We start from the raw sequence: 25,585 nt of genomic DNA, 5'->3' as shown, positions 1-25,585 counted from the left end.
ATAAATTGCACATTAATCTTGGAGATATAGACTAGACATAATCAAATGAACATGTGTCATCTAAAACCAAAAACAACTATGGTGCTTAATCCTATGGGTTATGGGACGATCTTACAAAAACCAAAGCTACCTTTTGCCACTGAAGTCGAGAGACTCAAACTAAAGCTATCTTTTGGATCGCTCAAGTTGAGAGACTAACGAGTCAACTTTTCTGCTCGATTGCTCGAGTGTCGTAAGTCGGAAACTTTCTTGGTCGATCTTTTGAGGACCCTAAGGGGGGTCAGAAAGTAGATAAGATATTGCCGCTATTATAGCCATAATTGCACATTTTGACATCAATTTTCGAGAACATCAATAAAAAAACAAATGTAAGGCCGTTGCATGGATAGTTTTTGTTGCATGCGGGGTTAGTCTGTGTGTCGTCCGCATTAAAATCTTTTGAAGTATCATAAACTATTTGATCTAAAACCATGGAATTTTACTTTTTTCAAAATGAAAATACTTTTTTTTTTTTTTACGAGGAAAAAAATGAAAATACTTAATACTTGAGATTTTTTTTTTTTTTGTTGAAAATAATACTTGAGATTTTTTTTTTTTTTTTGTTGAAATAAATAATACTTGAGATTGGAAAATAAACATTCTAATTTGTAAAATGATTGGGCGAATTCATGTTTAAACCGAAAAAATATTGCAACATAAAAGTAGCTTTTTGTTTTGGTTGAAACAAAACATAGAAGATGTTAGGGTATGTTTGGAACGTATAGTTAGGGTATGTTTGGAACGTATAGTTAGGGTATGTTTGGGACGTATAGTTTAAAATGCGCGCGTACAAACATTTTGTAAAACGACTCTCCGACGTATACCGTATAGCTCACCTAACAAAACAACCTTCTTCTGGTAGACGGAGGGTAATTGCAGCCGAGGATTAGATCCGGAAGCCGCCACCAACCACCACTACCGTCTAATCTTCCGGTGACCATCAACAGCATCAGCACAAGTGACTCTCTCTCTCTCCCTCTTTCTCTAGGTGCATGTGATTTCGAAAACTTATCTCGCTACTCATATGGGTTCTTTACCCAAATTAACTGCTAACCGAGAATTCGAGATATGGGTTTTGGATATTTTTCTCTCAAGTACTTGAAATTTAACCTTTGCGACTGAGTATTATTTCCTTTGTTAGACAGTAAGGTTTTTGACCTGTTCGATGAAATTCCTCAAAGAAATATCTTTTTCTCTTTTTTCAGTCTTTATGATTTTGAAGATATGCCCATATCAGATAACAATGCTAGAATCGTAATATATCGATTCCTAACTTAGTCTAGTAACTTGTTACCTTATATGTGTAAATCGAAAACTAGATGATAAAAAGGTCTCTTTTATGACTTCTAATTGGTGTTTCTTGGTATTCATTCTTTGGTAACTCCATCGTCTTAGGATATGGATGTATGTGTTCCTGCGGTGGTGGAAGGAGTGTCTCCTTCAAACTGGGAGTTCAGCTGGTCAGTCTCTCTCGTCATCTTTCTCTGTCTAAGATTTGAATTGTATTAATGGAGAACATGAACACTTTTTACTCTTTTGAGTTGTTAAAGTCATAAAGGCTGCACATTGATGTGAAATTTTTATACGAGTGAGTCTTTACCTACAAACCCGCTTCCTATTGGAAAGAACATCATGCCAATCTTATTAGTTGTAGAGTTGTATAAATCGGATTAACTCTCTAGTCATTTCCCAAAGTGATAGTGGGTCCGACTGTTGGAGATCCAATATTGTGAAATGATCAGTAGGTTGGATTGTATTCCATCTAAATACTTTACGAACGTCCATCTGTCCTTACATAATAAGCACACGGTATCGTCTTCTTCAATCACGAGATGTTTGTTTACTTGTTTAAGAGTTATAAAGCCTCGGGGGTTTTGCTTGTTTCTTATAACTGATGTCTCTGTACTAGATTGCACTTTGTTATCTGGTTCTTGGGCTTCGTTCTTCTAAATACTAATCAATAATGGTGTCTTGTTTTCTCATGCTCTTCTGAAACTCTCTGCAGTGATTTAGGAGTAGATTTCGGGTCTGAAGAGAACGCTTCAATTGTCTGTGCAGCATTAGCTGTTGATAAGGAGGTGATGATTCAGAAAACTTGAAACTCCTCAATTTCGGTTATGATCATGCGCATATTACTTGTTTAGTGATCTTTCGGTTTTACATAAAGAATACTATTGTAATTTTAACCTAGGTCTTTTCATTGAATATTGAATTGCAGTTGCAACCTGACAAAGTGAAAAGGCAAATGACTGTCACCAATGGAAAACTTTCAGTGTGAGTTTATATCCATGTTGTAATTCCTTATATGGTTCTTCATTATATAAGTAGATTCGCTGCATCTGGTTCTTACAAAATCGTTTACTTCAGGCATTTTGAGGCGACTGAAGCAAGGTTTCTCAGAGCTTCTTTCAGTTCATTTGTTGACATTCTTACACTTGCAACAAAAACAATAGAAGAATTTGGGCCAGGGATGAAATTGGAATGATGGTATTTGTATCATTAAACCTTTTGGTTTGTCGTAGCGTCGAAAACAACTTAGTCGAAACATATAACTCATGGAATTTCGGAAAGTCGTTCTGTTAGTCATTGTTAGTTTATCAGTTATTTCAAGTGATACAATTGTGCTATTTAATATGTAGTAGAGTTTTCCATTATAATGACTATTTGTTTTACCAATATCTCTGTTTCTCCAAAAGAAAAATTGGTCATCAGGGGTTTGTTTTTCGGTTATAGCATTGACAAATGTCTGTTCTTATAGTGGCAAATCTAGACTGTTACTTTGCAATTTAACTGTTATTTAGATGATATCATTTACGCAACGGCGAGGTCTTGGTTGACTTTATTTAGCATAATATAACAACTGCACGAGAACTTGTAAAACTGTAATCTATTTACTATATGATTTTATTGTGAAGATACACTCAATTCGAAGAAAATTGATGGATCTTGAAGATGATATGCATTTCAAACCAAGTAGAAATTGATAAAAACAAAATTCAAAGGAAAGTTGCATAACTTCGATTCTGAGTAACGAAGAGGTTTCTGCCTTCTTCTCTTTCACTTGTACTTGTTTTTCTCTTGCTCGCATTTAATATTCATCCAAGAAAGTATAAAGGCCCTCATCTTTTGTTGATTTTCCTCGACTCAGCAACGCTTTTAGAAGGCGTTTGCTTTTGCTGGGTTGTCGTTCGAGATCTTTCGGATTGTCTCTTTCAGAATGTAGCCGCATAGAAGCTGATTTCCAACCATCCATGGAATTCTGCATAAAGTTCGAAGAAAAACTTAAAAGAAAATGAGTTTAACATGTTCAAATGATAAACATGATGTTGGGACTAACTTGTCAGACTTAAACAAACAAATAAAGGACAATTGGGTTATGAGATAGGTACATATTTGGACGTTCGTATGAACTTACCCGATGTCTCATATTTGGAGAGTTTGGAGTGGTTGGCCTACTAGAGGTTGGAGTTCTCGATCTACTTGAGATGGGAGTAGTTGATCTACTCGCCAGAGGAGAAGTTGTCCGACTAGAGAAAGATCCGGAGCGTGTAAGTGGATACCTTGCACGACTTGGTGATATCGTCCTTTTTTCTTGTCTCTTTTCGGGGATGGTTTGTTTCTCTAAGTAGTTACATAAACAATATCAGAACATGAAACTTATACAAACTTTCTCACGTTACTGATATAATTCTTCGATGAAACATTATTCTAGAGAAACTACCTGTGAAAGAGAAGACTCCAATTCCATGCCGAGAACGCTGTGGTGAAGGTGATGGAGCCTGTCCTTTTCTGGGAGACAACAATGAACAATAATAAAATATCATGATTTTCGTAAGTTTAAAAGCACCTAGAAGTTCCTAATAGAGTTAAAATCTCCTACCATATAACATAGACATTACCTGAATGAGGATGACGGCGTCTCTCTTATTGTTGACCTAACAGCTATAAACATCACACACATAACATATGATTAAAATCAAACTAATATGTTAAAACGGATAAATAAATAAGCGCTACAACATTATGAAAGAATAGATACGAAAAGAATACCATTCTTGAATTGATGCCAGTGGTCCTCATCATCTAGACTGCAACATTGGTTTGCTGATAGAGGACGGCTAGAGATACGCATTGTCTCTCCAACTGAACAACAAATTTGTAGGATCACAAAAAGGAAAGGTAACAAGAAAAGCATGGCTAAACCGTTAACGAAAAGAAAGCTCAGAAGAATGTATTTGCCTGGTAAAAGATATCGCTTATGGTGCTTAGGAGTTGCAATTGCCATGGATTGTTGTGAAACTCCCTCATAGTCGATATGCTTTTGACATGCCCTCAGTCTCTAGAACAAACACAATGAAAACAAAGTAAAGCTAGAGCTTCTCAATTAGGTTAGTGCTCCTCCTAGGTTTCGTAATGGAAGTCAAATCATATTCTACGTTTCCTCTCATCGTTATCATTTTCTCTTCATTTTTGTTCATAAAATAGTTTAACTACAGGGTTTGTGGGTTTTTAAATGAATTTCTTGATCAAATTGAAGACCGAATTTGTATGCTGAACCTCATCGATTACTTCATCTTATAGACGTTTCTTGTACGCATATTCAACTTATATTAATTTCTAGATCATGAAAACAAGTTTCACCCAATAATCAAACAAGTAAAATAACAGAACACCGTACCTGTTCGATGCGAGAGACTCGAAGCTCAGTTCCTAAAACTTCAATGACTCTTCCATCTAACATGCCATTCACCTTATATGAGACTGATCCCAAATGATCCACAGTATTAACTAGAGCTTTAACAGTATAATCTTTCAAGGTATCCACCACTCTATGAAACAAATAAGTAAAGTTTGTTTTAACATATAATCTTCATCAAATTGAAACCCTAAAAACCCAATTGAATGAATTAGAATTAGGGTAACTAACATTTGTTTATGTTCATCATTGGTATAAGACAATTCAAAGTATTCTGCAGCTGAGTACAACTGTGACCTCAGATTCTTCAATTCCTAAAAAGTAAGAAACTTAAAACTTTATACCCATTTCAGAAAATATCAAAACCTATTTTTAATAAGGAAATGCTTTCTCTTGACACCCATTTTGGGTATAAAAGTAAAATCTCCATTAGAGCTCCATTAAGTAGCAGAAACTTGAAAAAGGAGAAAGTTAATGGAGGATGTATGTACCTTGAGACTGTCTGAGAAGAGTAAACTTTGCTGCATAGTGAGCTCATCATAATGGGATGATGGTTCATGATGAAAAGAAAGTGAAGAAGATGAAGATATGGTCTTCATGAAAGAGAAAAGCAACCTCAACCTCGGTTTCCTTCTGAAATAGAAATCAAGAACCCATGTCTCATTAGAATATGTCCATATTAACCCATTTTAGATTAGAAACAGAGATTTTTATTAACAAGAAGATAAACCCATTTGTTATATCAATCACCATTAACCACAAAAAATAGACCCACAGAATTGAACAAAATAGTATGAGAGAAAGAGAAGGGAAGCTTGACCTGATTTTCCTTATAATCAGTCTGGTTTCTTGATTAGTATAACCCAAAACCAACTGTGGGCTAGAGCCTAGAGATTATTAATTGAGTCCTAAGAGGTTGGTGAAGAAGCTTAAAAGTGTAAATAAAGAAGGAGACAGAGAGAAAGAGAGTGATTGCTGGGGCTGATGATACTCAATAGGATTTTGACTGAAGAAAACAACTAGTAGTGAAAAAAAGTAGAGAGAGAGAGAGAAAGAGATGGGTGAATTAGAAGACACTGTTGAGTGGTTGTTACTGAGAAGTGAGACAAAAAAAATCAAGTAAGAAGACTGAGCACGTCAACCAGTAATAAACACAAACCCAGAAGAAGTCCAATCTTCAATCATCATCATTGCTGGGTCCCATTCTCTCTATCTCTCTTCAATTCACTGCCCCCCCTCTCACAGAAAGGAATGGCACTTCCCACCAAAAGAAGAAGAATGTACTCCTCTCTCAAGTTTCCTAGGTTGGAATCCCATGAAGTTATTTCATTTTTATCAAACTTCTTTATTCCAAATGGTTTAGATTTGTACCTATTTACCTTGTACAGTGGTGGTTTCACACCCACTCTGCATATGTGACGTGAGGATCATGTTCAAATACAAGTCAAATTTCATGATTTGTTTAACTTAGATATAAATGCGGTATATGTAAGAATAAAAATGTTTTATTCCCTCCCTACAGGATGGTCCGACCGTCTTTATATGATCTTTAAAACGTAAGATGTCTTTATGATAATAGTGAATGAACTTAGACAAAAGAAAATTGAGCTATAATTTGTAATTTGTTCAATAGTCTGTTGCGCAATAGTAGAAAGATTGTTCTCGTTAGTATCTAAAATTCCCAGCCACCTGAGGACGAATGTCTCTTAGAAAACGTGTCTCTCCAAGTGATTGGATGATTGCTTCGAATTCACCTTAAATAGGTCTCTTTAGCTGTACACGAGAGTTCATCTATATATCTCTTCTTTCAATTTATCTCTCTCAAACTACAATTTGATATGTTTCAAAAAAAAAATATTACATTTTGGTACATTCACATTCACAGTCATCATATAAAGGAGATGGGTTCTTAACAAAGAAGGAGATGGGGTTGTATCCCTTACAGTGAGTAATGTGATAAGGTCAAACAAAAGAGAGTTTGGGTGGGATCCAGAACAAACAAGAAAGTTTGTCTTCTGTAATAAACTTGTCTATTCCCTTTATAACTAACTTTATTATATTTAAATGGGTTAATTCCGTTTTAGCCCCCAATTTGTGACCAACTGGCCGTTTTGGCCCCCAATTGTGTCCGGCAGTTCGTTTTAGCCCCAAGGGCTAAATTTTTGACGAAATTATCCTCGGGGGCCAAAACAGAATTATTTGTGAAAAATGTTAAAAACAAAAAAAAACACATCACACCCTTCTTTATCATCCACCTCATCTTATCACTCCTCCACCACACCACCTCCTCTCCACCTCACCCTTCTTCTCCGGCGGAATCTTGCCGGCCGGAATAAAAATTCCGGCCGACCACCTTATTAAAAAAAAAAATTTATTTCTCTCTCTTCTTCCTCCTTTCTCTCTCTTCTTCCTCCTTTCTCTCTCTTCTTCCTCCTTTCTCTCTCTTCTTCTCTCTCATCTTCTTCCTCCTTTCTCTCTCCTTTCTCTCTCTTCTTCTCTCTAATCTTCTCTCTCTCTCCCTCCTTTCTCTATTCCGGCGAAGATATCTTCGCCGGAAAGTGTCTGGATCTGGGGAAAACCCCAGATCCAGACAGCCCTCTTCGGCTGGGAAATCCCAGACGAAGAGGAGCACTCTTCGTCTGGAAATCCCAGACGAAGAGGAGTCTGGATCTGGGGTTTTCCCCAGATCCAGACACTTTCCGGCGAAGATATCTTCGCCGGAATAGAGAAAGGAGGGAGAGAGAGAGAAGATAAGAGAGAAGATAAGAGAGAAGAAGAGAGAGAAAGGAGAGAGAGAAAGGAGGAAGAAGAAGAGAGAGAAAGGAGGAAGAAGAGAGAGAAATAATTTTTTTTTTTTTTTTAATAAGGTGGTCGGCCGGAATTTTTTATTCCGGCCGGCAAGATTCCGCCGGAGAAGAAGGGTGAGGTGGAGAGGAGGTGGTGTGGTGGAGGAGTGATAAGATGAGGTGGACAAACAAAAAAATAAATATAAAATTACAGAAATGCCATCGGGGTATAATTGGGAGTCTGGATAAAATTTGGGGCCAAATACGAAATTTTTGGGGCTAAAACGAACTGCCGGACACTTATGGGGGCCAAAACGGCGAGTTGGTCACAAATCGGGGGCCAAAACGGAATTAACCCTATTTAAATAGACAGAAACAGAAAAAAAAAAAAACTACTCTATCACGGGGCGCAGTGGCGAAGCCAGAAACTTTTATGAGTGGAGGCACCTCTTTGTTATAGGTAATGAGTACACGATCAAGCTAGAAACGAAAAACAAATTCTTAACAAAATTTTATTTATAGTTTAGATAGTCCGTGGTAATTTTGATGTATAACAATCAATCTCTAATTTTCTCAATATGAATCAATGATCTTTCCTGCAACTGGATTCCCAAAATATACTGAAATAATAAACAGGAGGGGATGAAGAGATAATGGTGAAGATTAAGAAGAACGATGCTAGATGATGAAGATGAAGTGATTGTAATGGAACAAAAGTCTAAAAAAGACAATTTTGAAATTCAAAATACAAGTCACCAAACAATAATTTCAACTAACTTAAGTAGTAGATATTTTAGAAAAAAAGGTGTAAGTCGTAGAAATTTTCTAGAGGAAAAAATAATGTTGTGTGTGGGACTCAATCCCTTGACCTCAATATTGAAACTTAATCAATTCACCAACTAAGCAAGGGAAGAATTGTGTTTGAAAATGGAAAATATATAGCCCGTGCCCTACGTGCACGGATTTTCTAATAATTATATTATAGAAGAGTAATAAATATATAGTAAAAATGATAAAGATGTTTAAAATGGAAATATGATATAGAGAGATGTTTAAATCTATTATATAAAACAGAAGGAAAACGATGACTGGGACAAACATCCTTTTTTAATAAAGGATATTGTCTAGAAGCCCTTCAAAATTTAAAATATAGTCCTTCGTAGAAATAAAGTTACCTATTTAAAAAACAATAATCGTTTCCTGCTTAGAAATTAAAATAACTAATTTAAGAAATAAAGAAACAAAATAAATTTCAAGCGTTAAAAAAAGAAATTGAAATCTCTCTCTCTCTCCCAATAGAATAATAACTAATTTAAGAGAAAAGAAACAAAAAAGTAATACAAAAAAAATAATAACTAATAAAAATCTCTCTCTCTCAATAAAATATAACAATAAATTTCGTAACATTTGATTGATACAAGTGTTCGTGCCGTAGGGCACGGGATATACACTAGTATATATACATATACAATAGGTAGTCATGGGAGATTGTTCTGGTCGTGGGCAGTAGTTTTGGATGAGGTAGTTTCAACCGAATTTAATAGAGAGAGATTTTAGGGAGAAAGTTAAAGGATTATTGATTGTGGGTAATGGAATTGGTAGAGAGATTGGGTAGTTAGAATCGAGTTGGTAGAGAGATTTTAGGGAGAAGAAGATGTGGGCAGTTTTTTTGTTATTATTTAAGACATAAATAGCCTTTAGCATATATCTAATTACGAATTTTGTTATAAAAATCTGACAGACACGAATATCTCATAGATAAATCGTACGGTCCATCTAAAAAAAAGCCATTGTGCTATATATAATAGATATATATATATATCTAATATAGCGGCAAATATCTCATAACATTAACGGGCCACGTTAGGGTCGTGGAAGCCTGCGCCCCCATGGGCCCCTATGTGGGCTCGCCCCTGATGGGGTGTGACCATTGCGGTTATCCCTTTGAACTATAAAACTTAAGATTATGTTGCGGCATTCTCTTTTCCTTTTGAAGGATTAAACCTAGGGATGTCAAGGGGGCGGGTTTGGGACGGTTCATCTCCTTCCCAACTCCATCCCGTTAGTAAACGGGTTTTACCATTACCGTCTGTACCAATAACTAATCGGGGTGGATATCAATTACCATACCCGCCCCAATTTTAAAATTGCTAAACCATTACCGTCCCGCCCCGTTTAATATAAAATGAGTCGGGTCGGGTTCAAACGCAAAATATTCAAAAAAGTTATTTTAGTTTGAAGTAACATAACAATTGTTAAGAATATCTTATAAGACTTTGAGTTTATTGTAAACACTACAACTACTTAAATAATATAGAATAGCTAAATTGATAATATAAGATTAAAGTTTTAGAAACATAACCCAAATAAAACATATATATAACATACTAATCGGTTCGGGCGGGGTTTACTATCTAATACCAAACCCGCCCCGAACTCGATTATTTTGTGTAACTTCATATCAAACCTGAACCGTTTAATGAACGGGTCGGTAAAATCCGCCACATTAGGGGGGGGGGGGGGGGGGGGGGGGGTTGGGATAAAACCCGCCGGTTCAAACCAAATTACCACCCCTAATTAAACCCTTTGGCAAAATTCTTTTCTCTTAAATTACAAGAGAAAAGAATATGCCAAAAATCATTATTATCACGGATGAATGCAAGAATGTAATGAGACACTTTTTTTTTGATGAAGAATGTAATGAGACACTTGAATTCTTTTTTTATAACCCAAGCCTTTTGAATTATCACAATAATTTTAAAATTAAGTAAACGATGAGCAAGGGTCATCAAACAAAGTAATTTATCTTATTTTATTTTTTTCGACAAAAAGTCAACAAAGAAAAGTGAATCAAATGACATTATAGACATGCAGGGGCGGCCTAGGCCCAAAGCCACCAAAGCGGTGGCTTTGGCCCCCCAGCTCTGGATGACAACAGGAGGGCCCCCAACCAACAGATATTAACTACCTGAACGTGATATAATCATAAGTATGCATGCAGCTCAGTTGGCAAAGCTTTCTATGATAACCCTAGAGGTCATGGGTTCAATCCCTAGTCTACATAATTTTGCTCCTTTTCTACCACAACTCATTTATTTAATTATCATCCTATCTAATTGTTTATTTTAATAAATTCTTTTGATCTTGTTTTTTTGTTGAAATCTTGTTTATCAATACAAATCAAATTGAGTTTTACTTTTAGTAAGTAGTTTTGTTATTTATATGTTATTTTTTACATGTTCTTTTCAATCTAATTTTAAAAAGTTGTTATATCAATCAAACTAAAGTAATGTAATGATCTCTCGTTTTTTTTTTTATTAGAAACAAAGTGGTAAATAAGATATATAATTTCTACAAGCATTTGAAATTAGTATGCATTTCATATTAAAGTGTGATCTCTCGTTTTTTTATTAGAAGCAAAGTGGAAGTAAGATATATAATTTCTACAAGTATTTGAAATTAGTATGCATTCCATATTAAAATTGACATTAAATTTATATTTGTATTGAATAAAATATTATTTTTAAGTTGTTCGAAATTTTCTGCAAAAATTTATTCATAAATCCGAACAATGTAACCTAACAATAAGTACACCTTTTTAACAAGAACAAGGTAACAAAATTATATAAAATTTTCTTTTAAAATTTTTAAAGGGCCTCATTTTCAGGTTTCGCTTTAGGCCCACCACGACCTAGGGCCGCCCCTGTAGACATGGTTAGTAACCAGTAGTTTACCATTACTAATTTCTATCTAATTATAACAAAAAGTCACACAAACTGACAAAAGGATTGTTGATTATTTTGGTATATTTATTTTGTAACTTTTGTGACTTTTTGTTCCAATTAGACAGAAATTAGAGGAAGAATGTAGGGGTTAGATTTTGGGAAGTTTTATAGGGCCCCCAATTTTGTTAAAAGGCGTCCCCATGAATCATTTCAATTGAAAAAGTCATTGAGGGGCCTTTAAAAAAAAGTGAGGGGCCTATAAAATCTCCCGTTAGACTTATCCAGAAAATCTGCAAATGACATTTTTTTGTTAACGTCGAGTTTTAATAAATGAATTCTTTTGAAGTTTATGATTTTTCTCTCAATTTTTTTTTATCCTGGGTGCCTGATAGGAACCTCCCGAGAGGCAAAGCATGATTAAATTCGTGTTTGTCAATGAGCAGAGTAGTTAATTATTGGAATATGCACGACTCTGCGCAATAATATCATGTGTTTATTTTATTTTAGTGGCTCGCATGCCTAACTCGACTAAATAATAGGCCAAACTCGAACTTATGTGCTTGATTTCCTAACCAATTTGGTACCAAAAGCCATGAAATAGAAAACGATTTAATTCATCTTTGGCCCTAAATTTGTGAGATCTAGCTAGTTTGAACTCTTAGTTGTATAGGCTTCTTTGTGTCTCATAATTTTTATCTTTCTTCGGATTCTACTCTTGTGGTGTTGATTTAAATCTCTTTTGTTATTCTTGAATTCTTTTGTTTTTCTAATCCGCTTCATCCCTCTCTCCTCCACTTTTACTTTCATTGGCATAGAGTCATCTGTCGTCCCACCACTTCCATTATTGGCTAGTGACCATTATTGACGAAGAACGTTTTGTCCATTCTCCTCTCTCCTTCCGCCACTTCCATCTTCATCTATTTTTGTTACCTTTTTTCTTCCTCTCTTCTCCCCCTCTTTTCATCTCTCTTATGTCTCTACTCTCTAGTGTTTCACACCATTGTCAACGGCAAAAGATTGTCATCGACTGTGTCGTAAAGTTTCAAGCAGGGAAAGAGATGGAAGAGAGAGATAGAAGAGAGGAAAAAGATAAAGAAAAGAAACAGCACGCCAGTGGTGCAAGGGAGATGAAGAAAATTTGAGGATAAAATCAGTGATGGTAACTAGTAGAGGGTCGACTGTTATTCGCAATTAACCACATACCAATGACATGTTAACTTAAGAACAAGAGATAAATTGGATGAAAGAGATGTGATAGAGAGTAAGAAATGAAAAAGACAGTAGTAGTAAAATAAACAACTTACGGATAAAAAAGATAAAATCAAACACTACAAAGGTGAAGAAAAAATTGGTACTAAAAAGAAGTCCCCGAAAAAATGAGGGCCAAAAAAGCCTTTTTGTTGAAACTGGGCCAAAAAAGCGTGGTGGACCCAAATTGGGGCCTAAAGAAATAACCTTTTTTTTTTTTTTTTTTTTGATGAAATGCCAAAAGAAATAACCTATAATAGAAAAGTTGGTCTTCCACGAAAGAGGGACCACGTGCCTCTCGTGCGGCTCCGTGGGCATCCGAGGTTCCCTCACGGACCGGAGCAAGAGGCTTTTTTTTGTTGAAACCGACAAAGGCAATATGCTAACATGAGATCTACTCATTTGATGGAAGCCCCTAAATACCAAAAATATTTTCTACCATGAAATTTAACACAAATATTTACAATTAAAATAATCCATTCTAAGCATCCATAACCATGCAAATTCGCCAAATTCTGTCTCATTAAGATTTGAGTATTTTGTAGCTAGCAATCTGTTCATTCATTTTATGCTTCTAAGATAGACATTTAAAAAAAAAAAAAAAAAACCTGACATGAGTTTGGACCGAAATTCTGGTTCAAGTCGAACATATGACTCAGGACCATCTATTTTCCATCTCTGAACTTCTAAGTTTTAAAATATTTAATCATTCGCACAAATGTACATTTTAATTGTTCACACACGCATATATACATTATGAGTCTCTTTACAAAGGGGTCGTATTTATGTCGTAACACAATCGAATAAACGGTTTACACTTTTCATTATGGCTTGCTATTTTTTGTTCTAGTGATTTTCTAAAAAAAATTCAAAATCTTTAATTCTTGTTTTCCTTTCTATTTGTCTTCTTTTCGTGTATTTATATTTCTCTTGGTAGGTGGTAAACAAAGGAAAAATATTGTCAAAGTGCACATCATCATTTAAGTGGGTGTGGCCTATCATTTCCTCTATAGGTGAAAAAACGAAATTCTTTTTTTCTAGGTATCACATTTGTAATGAATCGAAGAATAGGTCTTCTTTAAGTCTTAAGTTAGAACATCATAGCGTTTTGTTTTACATCATTTCTGAAAATCATTAGATTTAATATAGTATGAACACATCATGAATAAATACATAAACTTAATAGACCGATAACTATCATTGTCAAAGACATATTACTCTTTATCGATTGGGCATTCAAGTGAAGAAGATAAATTAATTTGGTGCATACGACTAAGGGGGAGTTTTCTACTAAATCTTCGTATACTTCGATAACAAGGGAGATAAAGTCATCATTTACAGTGCATCATGAAGAGCTGATTTGGCGGCTGTGTGTAGAAACGAGTATGGGGAATTTGTATGGCCTGCTACAGACACTGTTTGTACTTCCTCGGCTATGGAAGCAGAAGCTAGAGTTGCCTACTTGACAATTGAAATGGCACTACAACTACCAGAGAATGGATGTGTTATTGAAGGAGATGCCTGAACTATTATTAAAGCATGCACAGAAGAAGAAAATAACATTCCATGGAAAATAAGATCCACATTAATGAGATTCAAAGAGAAAGTATACGTGTGAGAATAGTCCTACATGGGAGAATGGGTAACTAGCAACCAAGAATATAAAGTATAGGTCCTCTCCAATCATTGCCAATTGGTTTTGAGTTGGATGACCACAAACTTAATATGGTATCAGAGCTAGGCCGACACGTGATAGGCTTAAAAACCACACGTGATCCACGTCACCCGTAAAGAAAAAAACACAAGTGTTAGGCTCAAAGAACGCCACACGTGAGGGGGCGTGTGAGAATAGTCCCACATGGAAGAATGGGTAACTAGTAATCAAGAATATAAAGTATAGGTCCTCTCCACTCATTGCCAATTGATTTTGAGTTGGATGGCCAAAAACTTAACAATACGGCTACATGGTTGCACCTTACATTTTGCTACCGTAATGCAAACCAAGTAGCACATCTTTTAGCAAAGAATCCGACTCAATTGAACTTATTTTTAAGAAAGGAGATCATTGAGACTCTCGCTTGCATTGTTAGCCAATTGGCGGCAGATAAAGTCAATATTTCAATAAGCTCGAGTAGCTAATAAAATCTACAATAGCCTCCGTTAACCACAAAAAGGTTAATAATAATTGATTCTAGCTTTACGTTGATTCGAACCTATGACTTCTGAATTTTCAGAATAAATGACAACCATCCAAACAAATAGTGGTTGGCGACCACCCCTATATAAAATTGAATAACATAACATTTTAAAGTAATAACCTTATAAAATTAGGTACCCACTATTACATATATAGTTTGTCGATTATATTTATAATTTATTTCACATAACAATACTCGGACGGCTACCCTTAATAAAACGTGATCTAAATACATTATACAATCTACATATACGTACAACTCCCGAATCTTATACTAATACTAATAAAGGTTACATAAGGACACACCACCTAAGAATAGTTAAACATACTTTTCTACTTTATTTGGAAGATGCATTTGCAGACAAAATGATCCCTTACTCGTAATGGTCCATATCTTTGTAACTATCTTATTTGTAGGAATACACTGCAAAACTGGACGTTAGTTACCATTTAAGAAGAAACAAAAAAAAGAATATCTCGGTATATTTAGGGCTTTGAGTGCATGTACAGTTGGAAAACTTCAGGTTCATAATGTACCAAAGACTAGGGTGCTGTTTGTTTTTCAACATTTTCAGATCTAGGTCAATTCAGATTTCAGATGTTTGCTTATTTTATTTAAAAAAATCTGAAATTTGAGCTGAAATGGGTTTATGTCTGAATTGGCTGAAAACTAGGCCACAATTTTCAGACTTCAAAACAAGTCTGAAACATTGACCCAATATCTGAATTGTGCTAAATGACACTTATACCCCACAATTTAGAAAAAAAATCTGTTTGTTTTAAGTTTTCTAACCATCCCACCACCACAACAACCACCGGCACCACCACAACAACCACCATCGTTCCAAACACCACCACCACAGTAACCACCAACAAAAACCGCCACCGTTTCCAACCACCACCACCACAGATCACCACCAACAGAAACCGCCACCGTTTCCAACCACCACCACCACCACCACAGATCACCGCCAACAGAAACCACCACTGTCACCGACCACCACCAATTCTAAAACCACAATCGTTTCCAACAGAAACCACCACAGACCACCACCACAGACCACCACCAACAGAAACCACCACAACCAACTAGCACTACCAGAAACCTAGCCGCCACCACAACGAACCAGCACCACCAAAACCCCAGTCGTTACCACAACAAACAACAAGACCACAAGCTAAACCGCCATTACCACAAACCAAACTTCCACCACCACAAATCACACCGCCGCATAGACACCACAACAACCACCATCGCGTATAACCACCAAGTGTTCTTTGTGAACCTCTGTTGAGAGAGAGAGAGAGAGAGAGAGAGAGAGTTTCTGCCACGCATCTAGGTGGAGAAGGTGGAGAGAGAGCAGTAAAGAGATTGAGAGATTTAAAAACTAGGGTTTCTTTTGGACATGATGGAAGGAAAAAGAAATTTATAAATTAGGGTTTTTTTGTGTTAAAAGATAATGAGGGCAGAAATGTCAATATTTTAGTTCAGATTCAATACTTCAGATTTCAAAAACAAACATCTGACTTATAAATAATTAGTCAAATTCAGATTCAGCAATTCAGATTCGGGCAATTCAGATTCAGCCAATTCAGATTCAGACACGAAATAAAAAACAAACACAACCTAGGTCTTCTCTTTCAGTAAAAGTATTACGTAATTAATTAAGTTTTTTTTTTTTTTGGAAGTCGACTACGATCTACGTATGTCGTTACATTTGGCATTGATACATCAAAGATGTGATATGCTCAATAACTGCCCACTCAAACTGAAACAAGACCGGGCCTATAGCCCAACAAGACAATGGCCTAAAGCCCAACTACATTATTTACACCCTATTAATCTCAAATCAAATAACCAAAGATTCCACCTTCTCTGGGATTTGAACCTGAGACCTTTAGGGATTTCTTGAGTTTATGTCAACTACATTAATTACGTTGGTCCAACAAACAACCATCATAAATATTGGACTAAATATTTCAACAACAAAACTTTCACAATTGAGGACACCTAAAATTTCCCATAACTTTTAAAGCAATTTGTTATTTTCTCCCTAGGGGTAGGTTTTTGTTGTTGAAGAGACTGTTATATTTTATTTAGTTAAAAATCAATTTTTTTTTTTTTTGTAAAAATGACTAATATACTAAAATGCAATATCCAATCCAATACAAGTATTTGGTATTGACTTTGTAAACCCGATGCGATGCAATGCAACACTTTTGCAACTATTTTGCAGATATTGTAAAAATTAGGGTTGGAACTCAACCCCAAGGTGGTCTTCAGTCAACCCTACAACTAGAGTCGACTGAGCGCCCAACCCTATATTACTGTTGGACTCCCAACAATCATGTGGGGGATGCATCCTGGGTGTTGGATGAGCCCCGATGGCCACATCATGACTGTTGAGGTTAATGTAACGGTCCAAATTTGGTTGGTTTCTTATTTATATAATCTTTATCTCTTATATAATTTTCTCATTCTCTCTCATTTTATCTTTTTCTTCATATAATGGATCTTTAAAATGGGCAAATGGCCGACGAAAAGTTTATGGAATTAATGTCTCCTAATTTCTCGTATATTGAATTAGAGAATGATGAAATCGATGAAACATCACCACACATTCTCTCAACATTTGATGAAAATTTTGACGATGCTTATGACTCTATTGCAACCCAAAAAAATTCTACGGGTGAGATGTTTTACTTGTTAATTGTTATTTGAAACTCACATATGATGCGGTGACCGGAAGAAATAAAAATCTAAAATTTTTTGAAATTTTTTTGATGAATATAAAAGTTAGAAATTCAAACTTTTGAAATTAAAAAAGAAAATTTATTTCGAAAATATTTCTCATACGAGTTTCGGATATGCACAAGATCGTAAACATTTTTCGCACATCTATAAAATACCACATCCATGTTTGATACATCCACAATTTTTTGCCTTAAGCCACTTCAAAGTTAGAGTTGATTTTTGAAGTAGAGACTTTCAATCATAATAAAAAGAAAAACTAATTTTTGGACAAAATTTGTCCAAGATTGGAGTTGCTTACCCCAATGGCCCAACGCAAAGAAATCATTTGAAACCACTGCCTAGGATTGATAATTGTACCCCATATTAAAATAAAGTGTCTGCTAGGTTTTTTTTTGTTGAAATTAAGTGTCTGCTAGGTTGATAAGAATAATTTCAACAAAAGAATAAAAATATAAGAGTTTTCCCATAATTAGGCATAATAAAACGTGAGTTAAATAGATTATACAATGTATTCAAGCCTGCCATATACAACTCTCAAATCTTATAATATAAAGGTTATATAAGGAGACGCCACACCTTCAAAGATGCATTTGCATACAAAATGATCTCTCACTCACGTTTCCAAAAAAAAAAAAAAAAAAATCTCTCACTCATAATGGTCCATATCTCTCTATAAGCCCCTCGTATCTTATTTGTTGAAATATATATATTGCCAAACTACACGTTACTACTTCGAAATTTTTTTGCACATTATCATTTAAGTAGGTAAACTAAAACAAATGTTTTTGTCTGGGTATATTTAAGGGCTTTGACTCTTTGAGTGCATGCGTTGGAAAAGAGTTAATTCCTATTTGGCCCCTTACTTTGTGACCAGCTTCCTTTATGATTTTTTTTTTTCGTAAATTCAAATATGGCCCCCTTTTTTTAATACCGTCAGTCAACTTTTATGGTTAATGTTTTTGTTTCCATTATTACCCTTGTTTATAAAAGAAGGTTGGAAATTCAAATTTGACCCCCTTAAAAAATGAGTTGATTCCCAAAAAACTTAAGTTATTTAGAAAAAAAAATTAGGGGTCAAAACAGAATTTCTTTTAAAAATACCAAACATACTTCTCTCACCTCCATGTCATCACCAATCTGCCCACGTCATAACTCACCTGCCACCTCACCATCTTCTCCGACAATGGTCGCCGACCCGTCAAAAATTCCGGCGACCATTTTTTTTTTCTTCTCTTCTTCTATCTTCTTCTTATTTCTCTCTCTTTCTCTTTCTTCTTTATTCTCTCTCTCTCTCTCCCTCCTTTCTACTCTCTTTCTCTCTCTCTCTAATGCTCCGGCGAAGGGGAGGACCCCTTCGCCGGAGCACTGGTTTCCAGACGAAACCGGCCTGGTTTCGTCTGGAAACCAGGCCAGGCTCTCGTCTGGTCCTGAAACCAGACGAGATCTGGTCCAAACGAGATCTGGTCCAAACGAGACCAGATCTCGTCTGGTTTCAAGACCAGATTTCCAGACGAAACCAGGCCGGTTTCGTCTGGAAACCAGTGCTCCGGCGAAGGGGTCCTCCCCTTCGCTGGAGCATTAGAGAGAGAGAAAGAGAGTAGAAAGGAGGGAGAGAGAGAGAGAGAGAATAAAGAAGAAAGAGAAAGAGAAAGAGAAAGAAGAAGAAGAAGAAGAGAAGAAAAAAAAAAAGATGGTCGCCGAAATTTTTGCCGGCCGGCGACCATTGCCGGAGAAGATGGTGAGGTGGCAGGTGAGTGATGACGTGGGCAGATTGGTGATGACATGGAGGTGAGAGAAGTGTGTTTGATATTTTTAAAAGAAATTCTGTTTTGACCCCTAATTTTTTTCTAAACAATTTATATTTTTTGGAAATCAACCCATTTTTTAAGGGGGTCAAATTTGAATTTCCAAAATCCTTTTATAAACGAGGGTAATAATGGAAACAAAAAGATTAACCATAAAAGTTGACTGACGGTGTTAAGAAAAGGGGCCATATTTGAATTTACGTAAAAAAATGAGACAATAAAGGAAGCTGGTCACAAAGTAGGGGGCCAAATAGAAATTAACTCGTTGGAAAACTGTAGGTTGATAGTGTATTAAAGTCTAGGTCTTCTGGTTTTAGTTTTGTAGTTATTTTTTTGTTGGTCCATCAAGCAACCTTCACTTCATAGTTAATTCAACAAAAAAACAGCCATCATCGTTGAATATGATAAATTTCCAAAATAATAACCATAAAAAATAAGTACTACTATTAAATTATTATTCCCATTATATTTATAATTTATTTCACATACCATATCTATCTTTCTAATTTCTATATACAAATTCTATTAGCCTTGAAATTGATCACATGTATTTAAGTTACCTCTTAACATAATTTTCCCGAATGTTTGCTTTAACAATTAATTAATCTTTCAACAAAAAAAAAAATTAATTAATTAATTAGTACATCCACAACCACTCAAAGTCTTTTGCTTCTTTGCCTTTATCACTTATATTTTATAGGTACAAAACATTCAATTACTAAGGACACGTCATTTCCTAGCATCTTTTATTTTATTTTTATCTTTTTGGAGAAGGCTAGCATCTTTGATTACAAAGAGTAATTTTCTCCCTTTACGTGTATAATAAGCACTCTAGGGTTTTTGTTTATGTTTCTTGTCTACTGGTTGAGATTTATCGTGTTTTAATAACTGTACCTATAGGTTAAAATACAAAGATATTACTCTACTACATAATATCAAAATTCATTAAAAAGAGAAATAAATTATTGTTTGAGAATAAACATTGATTATCTTAACTAACGGAGGTGCTATAAAATTTACCCGAAACCAAATTTTCTCACAATTCTTTCTACAATTTCATAATAATTTTCCCAAATTATCATTAACTGATCATTATTTAAAATTAATTTGTTTAAAAGCATTTAAAACCCATGGTAAAAAGCCTATGTACCAAATTACATTTTTGATGATACTTCGATTTTAATATATTAAAACAAGACATCAAGGAGGTTATATAAAGTCATATTCTTCTATCTTCTTTTCATGCAAATCAATCAAGATGGAGTTTCATTATCCTCTCATGGAACAAATCCAACCATTTTCCATTTTTGCCCTTCTTCTAGCCTCCTTCATTTTCCTCTACAAACTCTTCAATTTTGGAAACAGAATCACTAAAAATGGTAAACCAACAGCACCAGAAGCATCAGGAGGAAGATTAATTATGGGTCATCTTCATCTATTCAATGGAACTGAGTTAACTCACCGGACACTCGGTTCTATGGCTGATAAATACGGTCCAGCTTTCAATATCCGATTCGGTTCACATAAAACACTTGTAGTGAGTAGTTGGAAAATTATTAAAGAATGTTTTACTACAAATGACCGATTCTTTTCGAATCGGCCTGGTTCTTTAGCAATCAAACTCATGTTTTATGATGCCGATTCAGTTGGGTATGCACCATATGGATCGTACTGGAGAGAACTTAGAAAAATTTCAACCTTAAAACTCCTTTCGAACCATCGTTTAGAAACCCTAAAACATTTGAGAACTTCTGAAGTTGATTCTTGTTTTAATCAACTAATGAATTCTTGGGCTGAAAACAAAAACAGGGGAGACTCTGATTTTGCTCCGGTGAGGATGGATGATTGGTTTGGGGATTTGACGTTTAATGTTGTAGCAAGAATTGTTGCCGGAAAGAAGAATTTCGCCGGAGGAGCAGCGAGAGGTGATGCCGGAGCTCAGAGATATAAATCAGCCATGGATGAAGCTTTTAGACTGATGACAATATTTGCTTATTCAGATGTGATTCCATCTCTTGGGTGGTTAGATAAATTGAGAGGACTAGTTGGAGATATGAAAAGATGTGGGTCTGAAATTGATTCAGTAGTTGAGAGTTGGGTGGATGAACATAGATTGAAAAGAAGGGTTTCTAATAAAGGAGGTGAATTAGATCTTGAACAGGATTTCATTGATGTTTGTTTGGATATCATGGAACATTCTTCTTTGCCTGGTGATGATCCTGAAATTGTCATCAAATCTACTTGCTTGGTATGATTTCTCATCTATTTTTTATTGTTTAATTTGACTGTCTGGTTTGAATGTTAATTATCTAGGTGTGATATCATGAACTCTTAATTCAGACTCACTTTATGTTTGACTCAAACATATACAATCTAACTCTTAATTGTATATATTTGTACCAATTTAGACTAAACTAATACTATTAAGATTAGTCATCTAAATATTCAGTCATCTCAACATGTTATTTTAATGGTTTAGTTTAAATAGAGAGATGCTAGAATCACAAAAGATTTTGACAAAAAAAAGTTTTCGGCTGATGTGGCGGTTGTGATTTTCATCTCTCAACGGCCTAGATTTGGTCAAAGTTTGAAACCACACTCGCCACATCAGATGGGAACCTTTTTTTTGTCAAAATCTTTTGTAACTTTATCATTTCCCATAGTGCAAACCGTGTACGCTTTGCAGTCTAAAATATGATTTTTTGCTAACTTTGGCTTAGAGAAGTGTTACAAAGACACTTCACCCCAAATAAATTTTAGAGAAGCTCTATAGCACCTCCATAAGCCGAGGCGGACTGTTCGGGGCCTAACATTTTTTTATTATTCCTTTTTTGAAAACTGACTACGATTTACGATAGTCATTACAATGATATTGATACATCAAAGATGTGATAAACACGATAACCATCTAATTCAAACTGTTTCAAGAATGCACTTATAACTCAACTAAACTATGACCTAAAGTCCAACAACATTATTTATACTTTAATAATCCAACTTCAACAAACTACAAAATTCACTGGAAATCGAACCCGAGACTTCCAAGTTTGGAGTTTATGTCAACATTATCTACCACTTGGGCTACCAAATGTTGACTCGGGCTTAATATTATTAAGAGCCCATAATAAATGGTAGGATGCCCAATTCCTAGTTCAAACGCCGTGGGTATTGTTATTTTGTTTTTCAGCCAAGGGAGCCCCAATTTTAATAGTATTTCTTTTGGTCTGGAAACGTTTGGGCCAGCCTTATTTATATGTGGTGGTAGTGTATAAATGAACGATGGGTTTTTGTTTCAAATGTAGGACATGATATTGGGTGGAAGTGACACAACAACAGTAACCCTGACATGGGCCCTATCCTTGCTTTTGAACCATCCCCAAGTCCTGAAAAGAGCCAAGGAAGAATTAGATAGTCAAGTTGGAAAGGAAAGACAAGTAGAAGACTCTGACATTCCCAACCTTCCTCTCATCCAAGCTATCATCAAAGAAACAATGAGACTGTATCCAGCCGGCCCATTGATCGAACGACGAACTATGGAAGATTGCGAGGTTGCTGGGTTCCACGTACCGGCTGGCACACGTCTATTAGTGAATCTATGGAAGATGCAGAGAGACAAGGAAGTGTGGAGTGAAGAACCTTTAGAGTTTAGACCAGAGAGATTCCTAACGAGCAACACAGAAGTTGATCTCAAAGGACAACATTATGAACTGATACCATTTGGAGCAGGAAGAAGGATATGCCCTGGTGTGTCCTTTGCGGTGCAGTTGATGCATTTGGTGCTCGCACGTCTTCTTCATGGGTTCGAAATGACAACACCAATGGGTGAGAAGGTTGATATGACAGAGAGTGCAGGATTAATTAGTCACAAAATCACACCACTTGAAGTTCTTATCAAACCACTCAGGGTCTAATCATATGGTTTAATACACTTCTTGGGTTTTCTAAGTTTTCATGTTATATCTGGGAACGATTGTCCTTTTATTTGATTTGGTTGTTCACTTCTCATTGAAAGACTTCCCAAATATTATCTCTATGATTTTAAAAACACCTATTTGTAAATTAGGTACAACCCGTGGCAGTAGGGCATGGATTTATCTTTAAGTATGAGAGTAATAAAAATCTATATACCAAATGACATAGGTTTTTTGTCATGTCACGAGTTGCATCTATAAATCTATACCGTTGAGTTATTTTGGGCAAATCTTGACTTTCTTTCAAAGAGTCTGTGAGAGTCGGTGGTGAGAAACCAATTCCAAATTGGATTTCCAAATTGGACTCAAAATTAGAAACTACTCAAAATTTTGAAGGGGAATTTGGCCAAAACTCCCTAAGAAATTATAATTTTAGTTTAAAAGGATTTATCAAAGTTTTTTAGGCTTCACCTCCCTGATGGCAATTATGTAATTTTGAATTTCAGTAAAAAGACCAACCTAACCCTAGTCTAAGAAAATACCTTGCAAACACCTTGCAAACACTTTGCACTGCCTTGCAAAGCCTTGCAAACACCTTGCAGAGCCTTGCAAACACCTTGCATGGTTTTTGCAAACACCTTGGATAGCCTTGCAAACAAATTGCAGAGCCTTGCGAACACCTTGCATGACTTTTGCAAATACCTTGCACAATCTTGCGAACACCTTGCAAAGCTTTGCAAATACCTTGCAGAGCCTTGCAAACACCTTGCAGAGCCTTGCAAACACCTTGCAATGCCATGCAAATTAGTTTTTGAATTTATTTAACATGAAATTTGTTACAAATTATTATATTTTGTCCAATAGAATGTTGTACCGAAAAACTAGCTAAACCCCCTACAAATTCATAATAGTCATTTTATAAGCTCTAGCTCCATCATTTTACTTTTCTTCGAAAAACTTCCAAAGCTTTCATGAAATTCTCAATTTGAACATAAATACCAATCATGATTGTCCAAGGAAAAAATATTTCTCACAGACATTTCATCTAACAACTTTATAGCTATTTCAACCAACCTACGTCTTGTATAACCAATTAACGTTGCATTCCAAGCAACAAAATCTCTTTCAAGCATTTTATCAAACACATTGCTTGCATCAACTATACTTTCACAACTTCCATATAAATCCAACAAATAGGTTTGAACATAAACATCAAAACTAACAAATTGTCATCCATCATTCATAACTCAATGAAAATAAAGCAATGAAGAAGTTCGATTATACCTTGAAACACTATCAAATTCTCCTTCCATTAAAAGTATATAAAACTTTCTCTCTCTAGAATTTAGAACCAAAAACTAAATCAAACCCCTTAAAAACCTCTTCAAACAACAAGCAAATAGACTAAATCACCAAAACCTAAAGACATCAACCTATCTTATAGCCAAAATCGATTCAAACCCCAGAAATTTTAATCGGCGTCGACTCGGTTCGTTCATGAGAAAAACTCAAAATCTTGATTTATTAGTTAGATCATTACTAGGTATTTCTTATTGAATGAAGGGTATTTTTGACTCTTAAAAAGTTGGTGCCTTTAAAAATGTCCTCCAAGTCTATTTTTATAACTTACTTGGGGCTTAGCTAGTTAAAAAGATGGGTTGTCTTTTTAACAAAAAAATATAAGAAATTGGGCCTCCGGCCCAATTTCCTGAATTTTGAAACAGTACTATCTTGGGACGAACTTGCGGGTTGTGTGAGTCATCTTCATCAATCCTTCAATAAAGTTTTCTTGTTCGCCCGAGGACGTAGGCTTTAAGCCGAACCTCGTTAATTCTGTTTATATATTTAGTTTTTTGGCTTAGCTTTTCGATTAATTTTCGTAGTTGGATCAATTTCAAGGATAGGTTTGATAGCTTCCGCGAACTTTTAGTATCAACAATTGGTATCAGAGTCTTGTTGAGATTGAACAAAGAGAAGATGAGATCGAGAAGTGGTACGGTCAAATCAGGGAAATATGATATAGAGAAGTTCAATGGGGAAAACAATTTTTCTTATTGGCGGATGCAGATGAAGAATATGCTAATCTCGCAGAAATTACACAAGACGTTGACGGGAAAGAAATGAGGAGATATGTCAGATGAGGATTGGGAATAGTTAGATCTCGAAGCACGGGCAACCATTATGTTGTGTCTTGAGAGGGACGTGGCGTTCCTAGTAGACGAAGAAACAACGGCGACAAGTGTGTGGTTAAAGCTAGAAAGCAATTTCATGACGAAAACTTTAACGAATCGGGTCTACTTAAAATCCAAATTATTCACATGTAGAATGGAAGAGGGTTCTTCTATTCAGGTATATGTGAACAGGTATGACAATATTATCTCAGATTTGAAGGATATTAATGTTAAGGTTGAGGATGAAGACCA

At 35.5% G+C, this 25,585-nt stretch overlaps 3 protein-coding genes across 4 annotated transcripts; 2 read left to right on the top strand and 1 right to left on the bottom strand.

Moving 5' to 3' along the window:
• The first annotated feature begins 730 nt into the window (after nucleotides 1-730).
• Nucleotides 731-2,715, top strand: LOC147552893 (transcription factor). Its single transcript, XM_086669640.1, has 5 exons — nucleotides 731-997; nucleotides 1,435-1,499; nucleotides 2,045-2,117; nucleotides 2,258-2,313; nucleotides 2,407-2,715. The coding sequence occupies exons 2-5, from the start codon at nucleotides 1,438-1,440 to the stop codon at nucleotides 2,522-2,524; spliced, it is 309 nt and encodes a 102-aa protein (XP_086525766.1). The 5' UTR covers nucleotides 731-997; nucleotides 1,435-1,437; the 3' UTR covers nucleotides 2,525-2,715.
• Nucleotides 2,716-2,911: 196 nt separating this feature from the next.
• On the bottom strand, nucleotides 2,912-5,728 carry LOC147552892 (protein ABIL2-like). 2 transcript variants are annotated; one of them, XM_086669639.1, is made up of 10 exons: nucleotides 5,556-5,609; nucleotides 5,227-5,368; nucleotides 4,967-5,049; nucleotides 4,718-4,866; nucleotides 4,279-4,378; nucleotides 4,090-4,182; nucleotides 3,939-3,981; nucleotides 3,761-3,828; nucleotides 3,455-3,660; nucleotides 2,912-3,298 (listed from the first exon to the last, which is right to left on the bottom strand). In XM_086669639.1, exons 3-10 carry the CDS (start codon nucleotides 4,983-4,985, stop codon nucleotides 3,128-3,130), a joined length of 849 nt encoding a protein of 282 aa, XP_086525765.1. In that variant the 5' UTR covers nucleotides 4,986-5,049; nucleotides 5,227-5,368; nucleotides 5,556-5,609; the 3' UTR covers nucleotides 2,912-3,127. The 2 variants fall into 2 exon arrangements, with proteins under 2 accessions (XP_086525765.1, XP_086525764.1); XM_086669638.1 differs by lacking the exon at nucleotides 4,967-5,049 and having other exon boundaries at nucleotides 4,718-4,868; nucleotides 5,556-5,728.
• A 14,532-nt stretch (nucleotides 5,729-20,260) lies between these two features.
• Nucleotides 20,261-23,402, top strand: LOC147552891 (methyltetrahydroprotoberberine 14-monooxygenase-like). Its single transcript, XM_086668976.1, has 2 exons — nucleotides 20,261-21,499; nucleotides 22,554-23,402. The coding sequence occupies exons 1-2, from the start codon at nucleotides 20,510-20,512 to the stop codon at nucleotides 23,160-23,162; spliced, it is 1,599 nt and encodes a 532-aa protein (XP_086525102.1). The 5' UTR covers nucleotides 20,261-20,509; the 3' UTR covers nucleotides 23,163-23,402.
• Nucleotides 23,403-25,585: the final 2,183 nt, after the last annotated feature.

This window comes from Eschscholzia californica, unplaced genomic scaffold (assembly GCF_041429995.1).
Source record: "Eschscholzia californica isolate CP2 unplaced genomic scaffold, dmEscCali1.0.p SCAF_3, whole genome shotgun sequence".
Taxonomy (NCBI): Eukaryota; Viridiplantae; Streptophyta; class Magnoliopsida; order Ranunculales; family Papaveraceae; genus Eschscholzia; species Eschscholzia californica.
The sequence above is the reverse complement of the archived record's forward strand: the minus strand, read 5'-3'. Positions and strand labels throughout refer to the sequence as shown.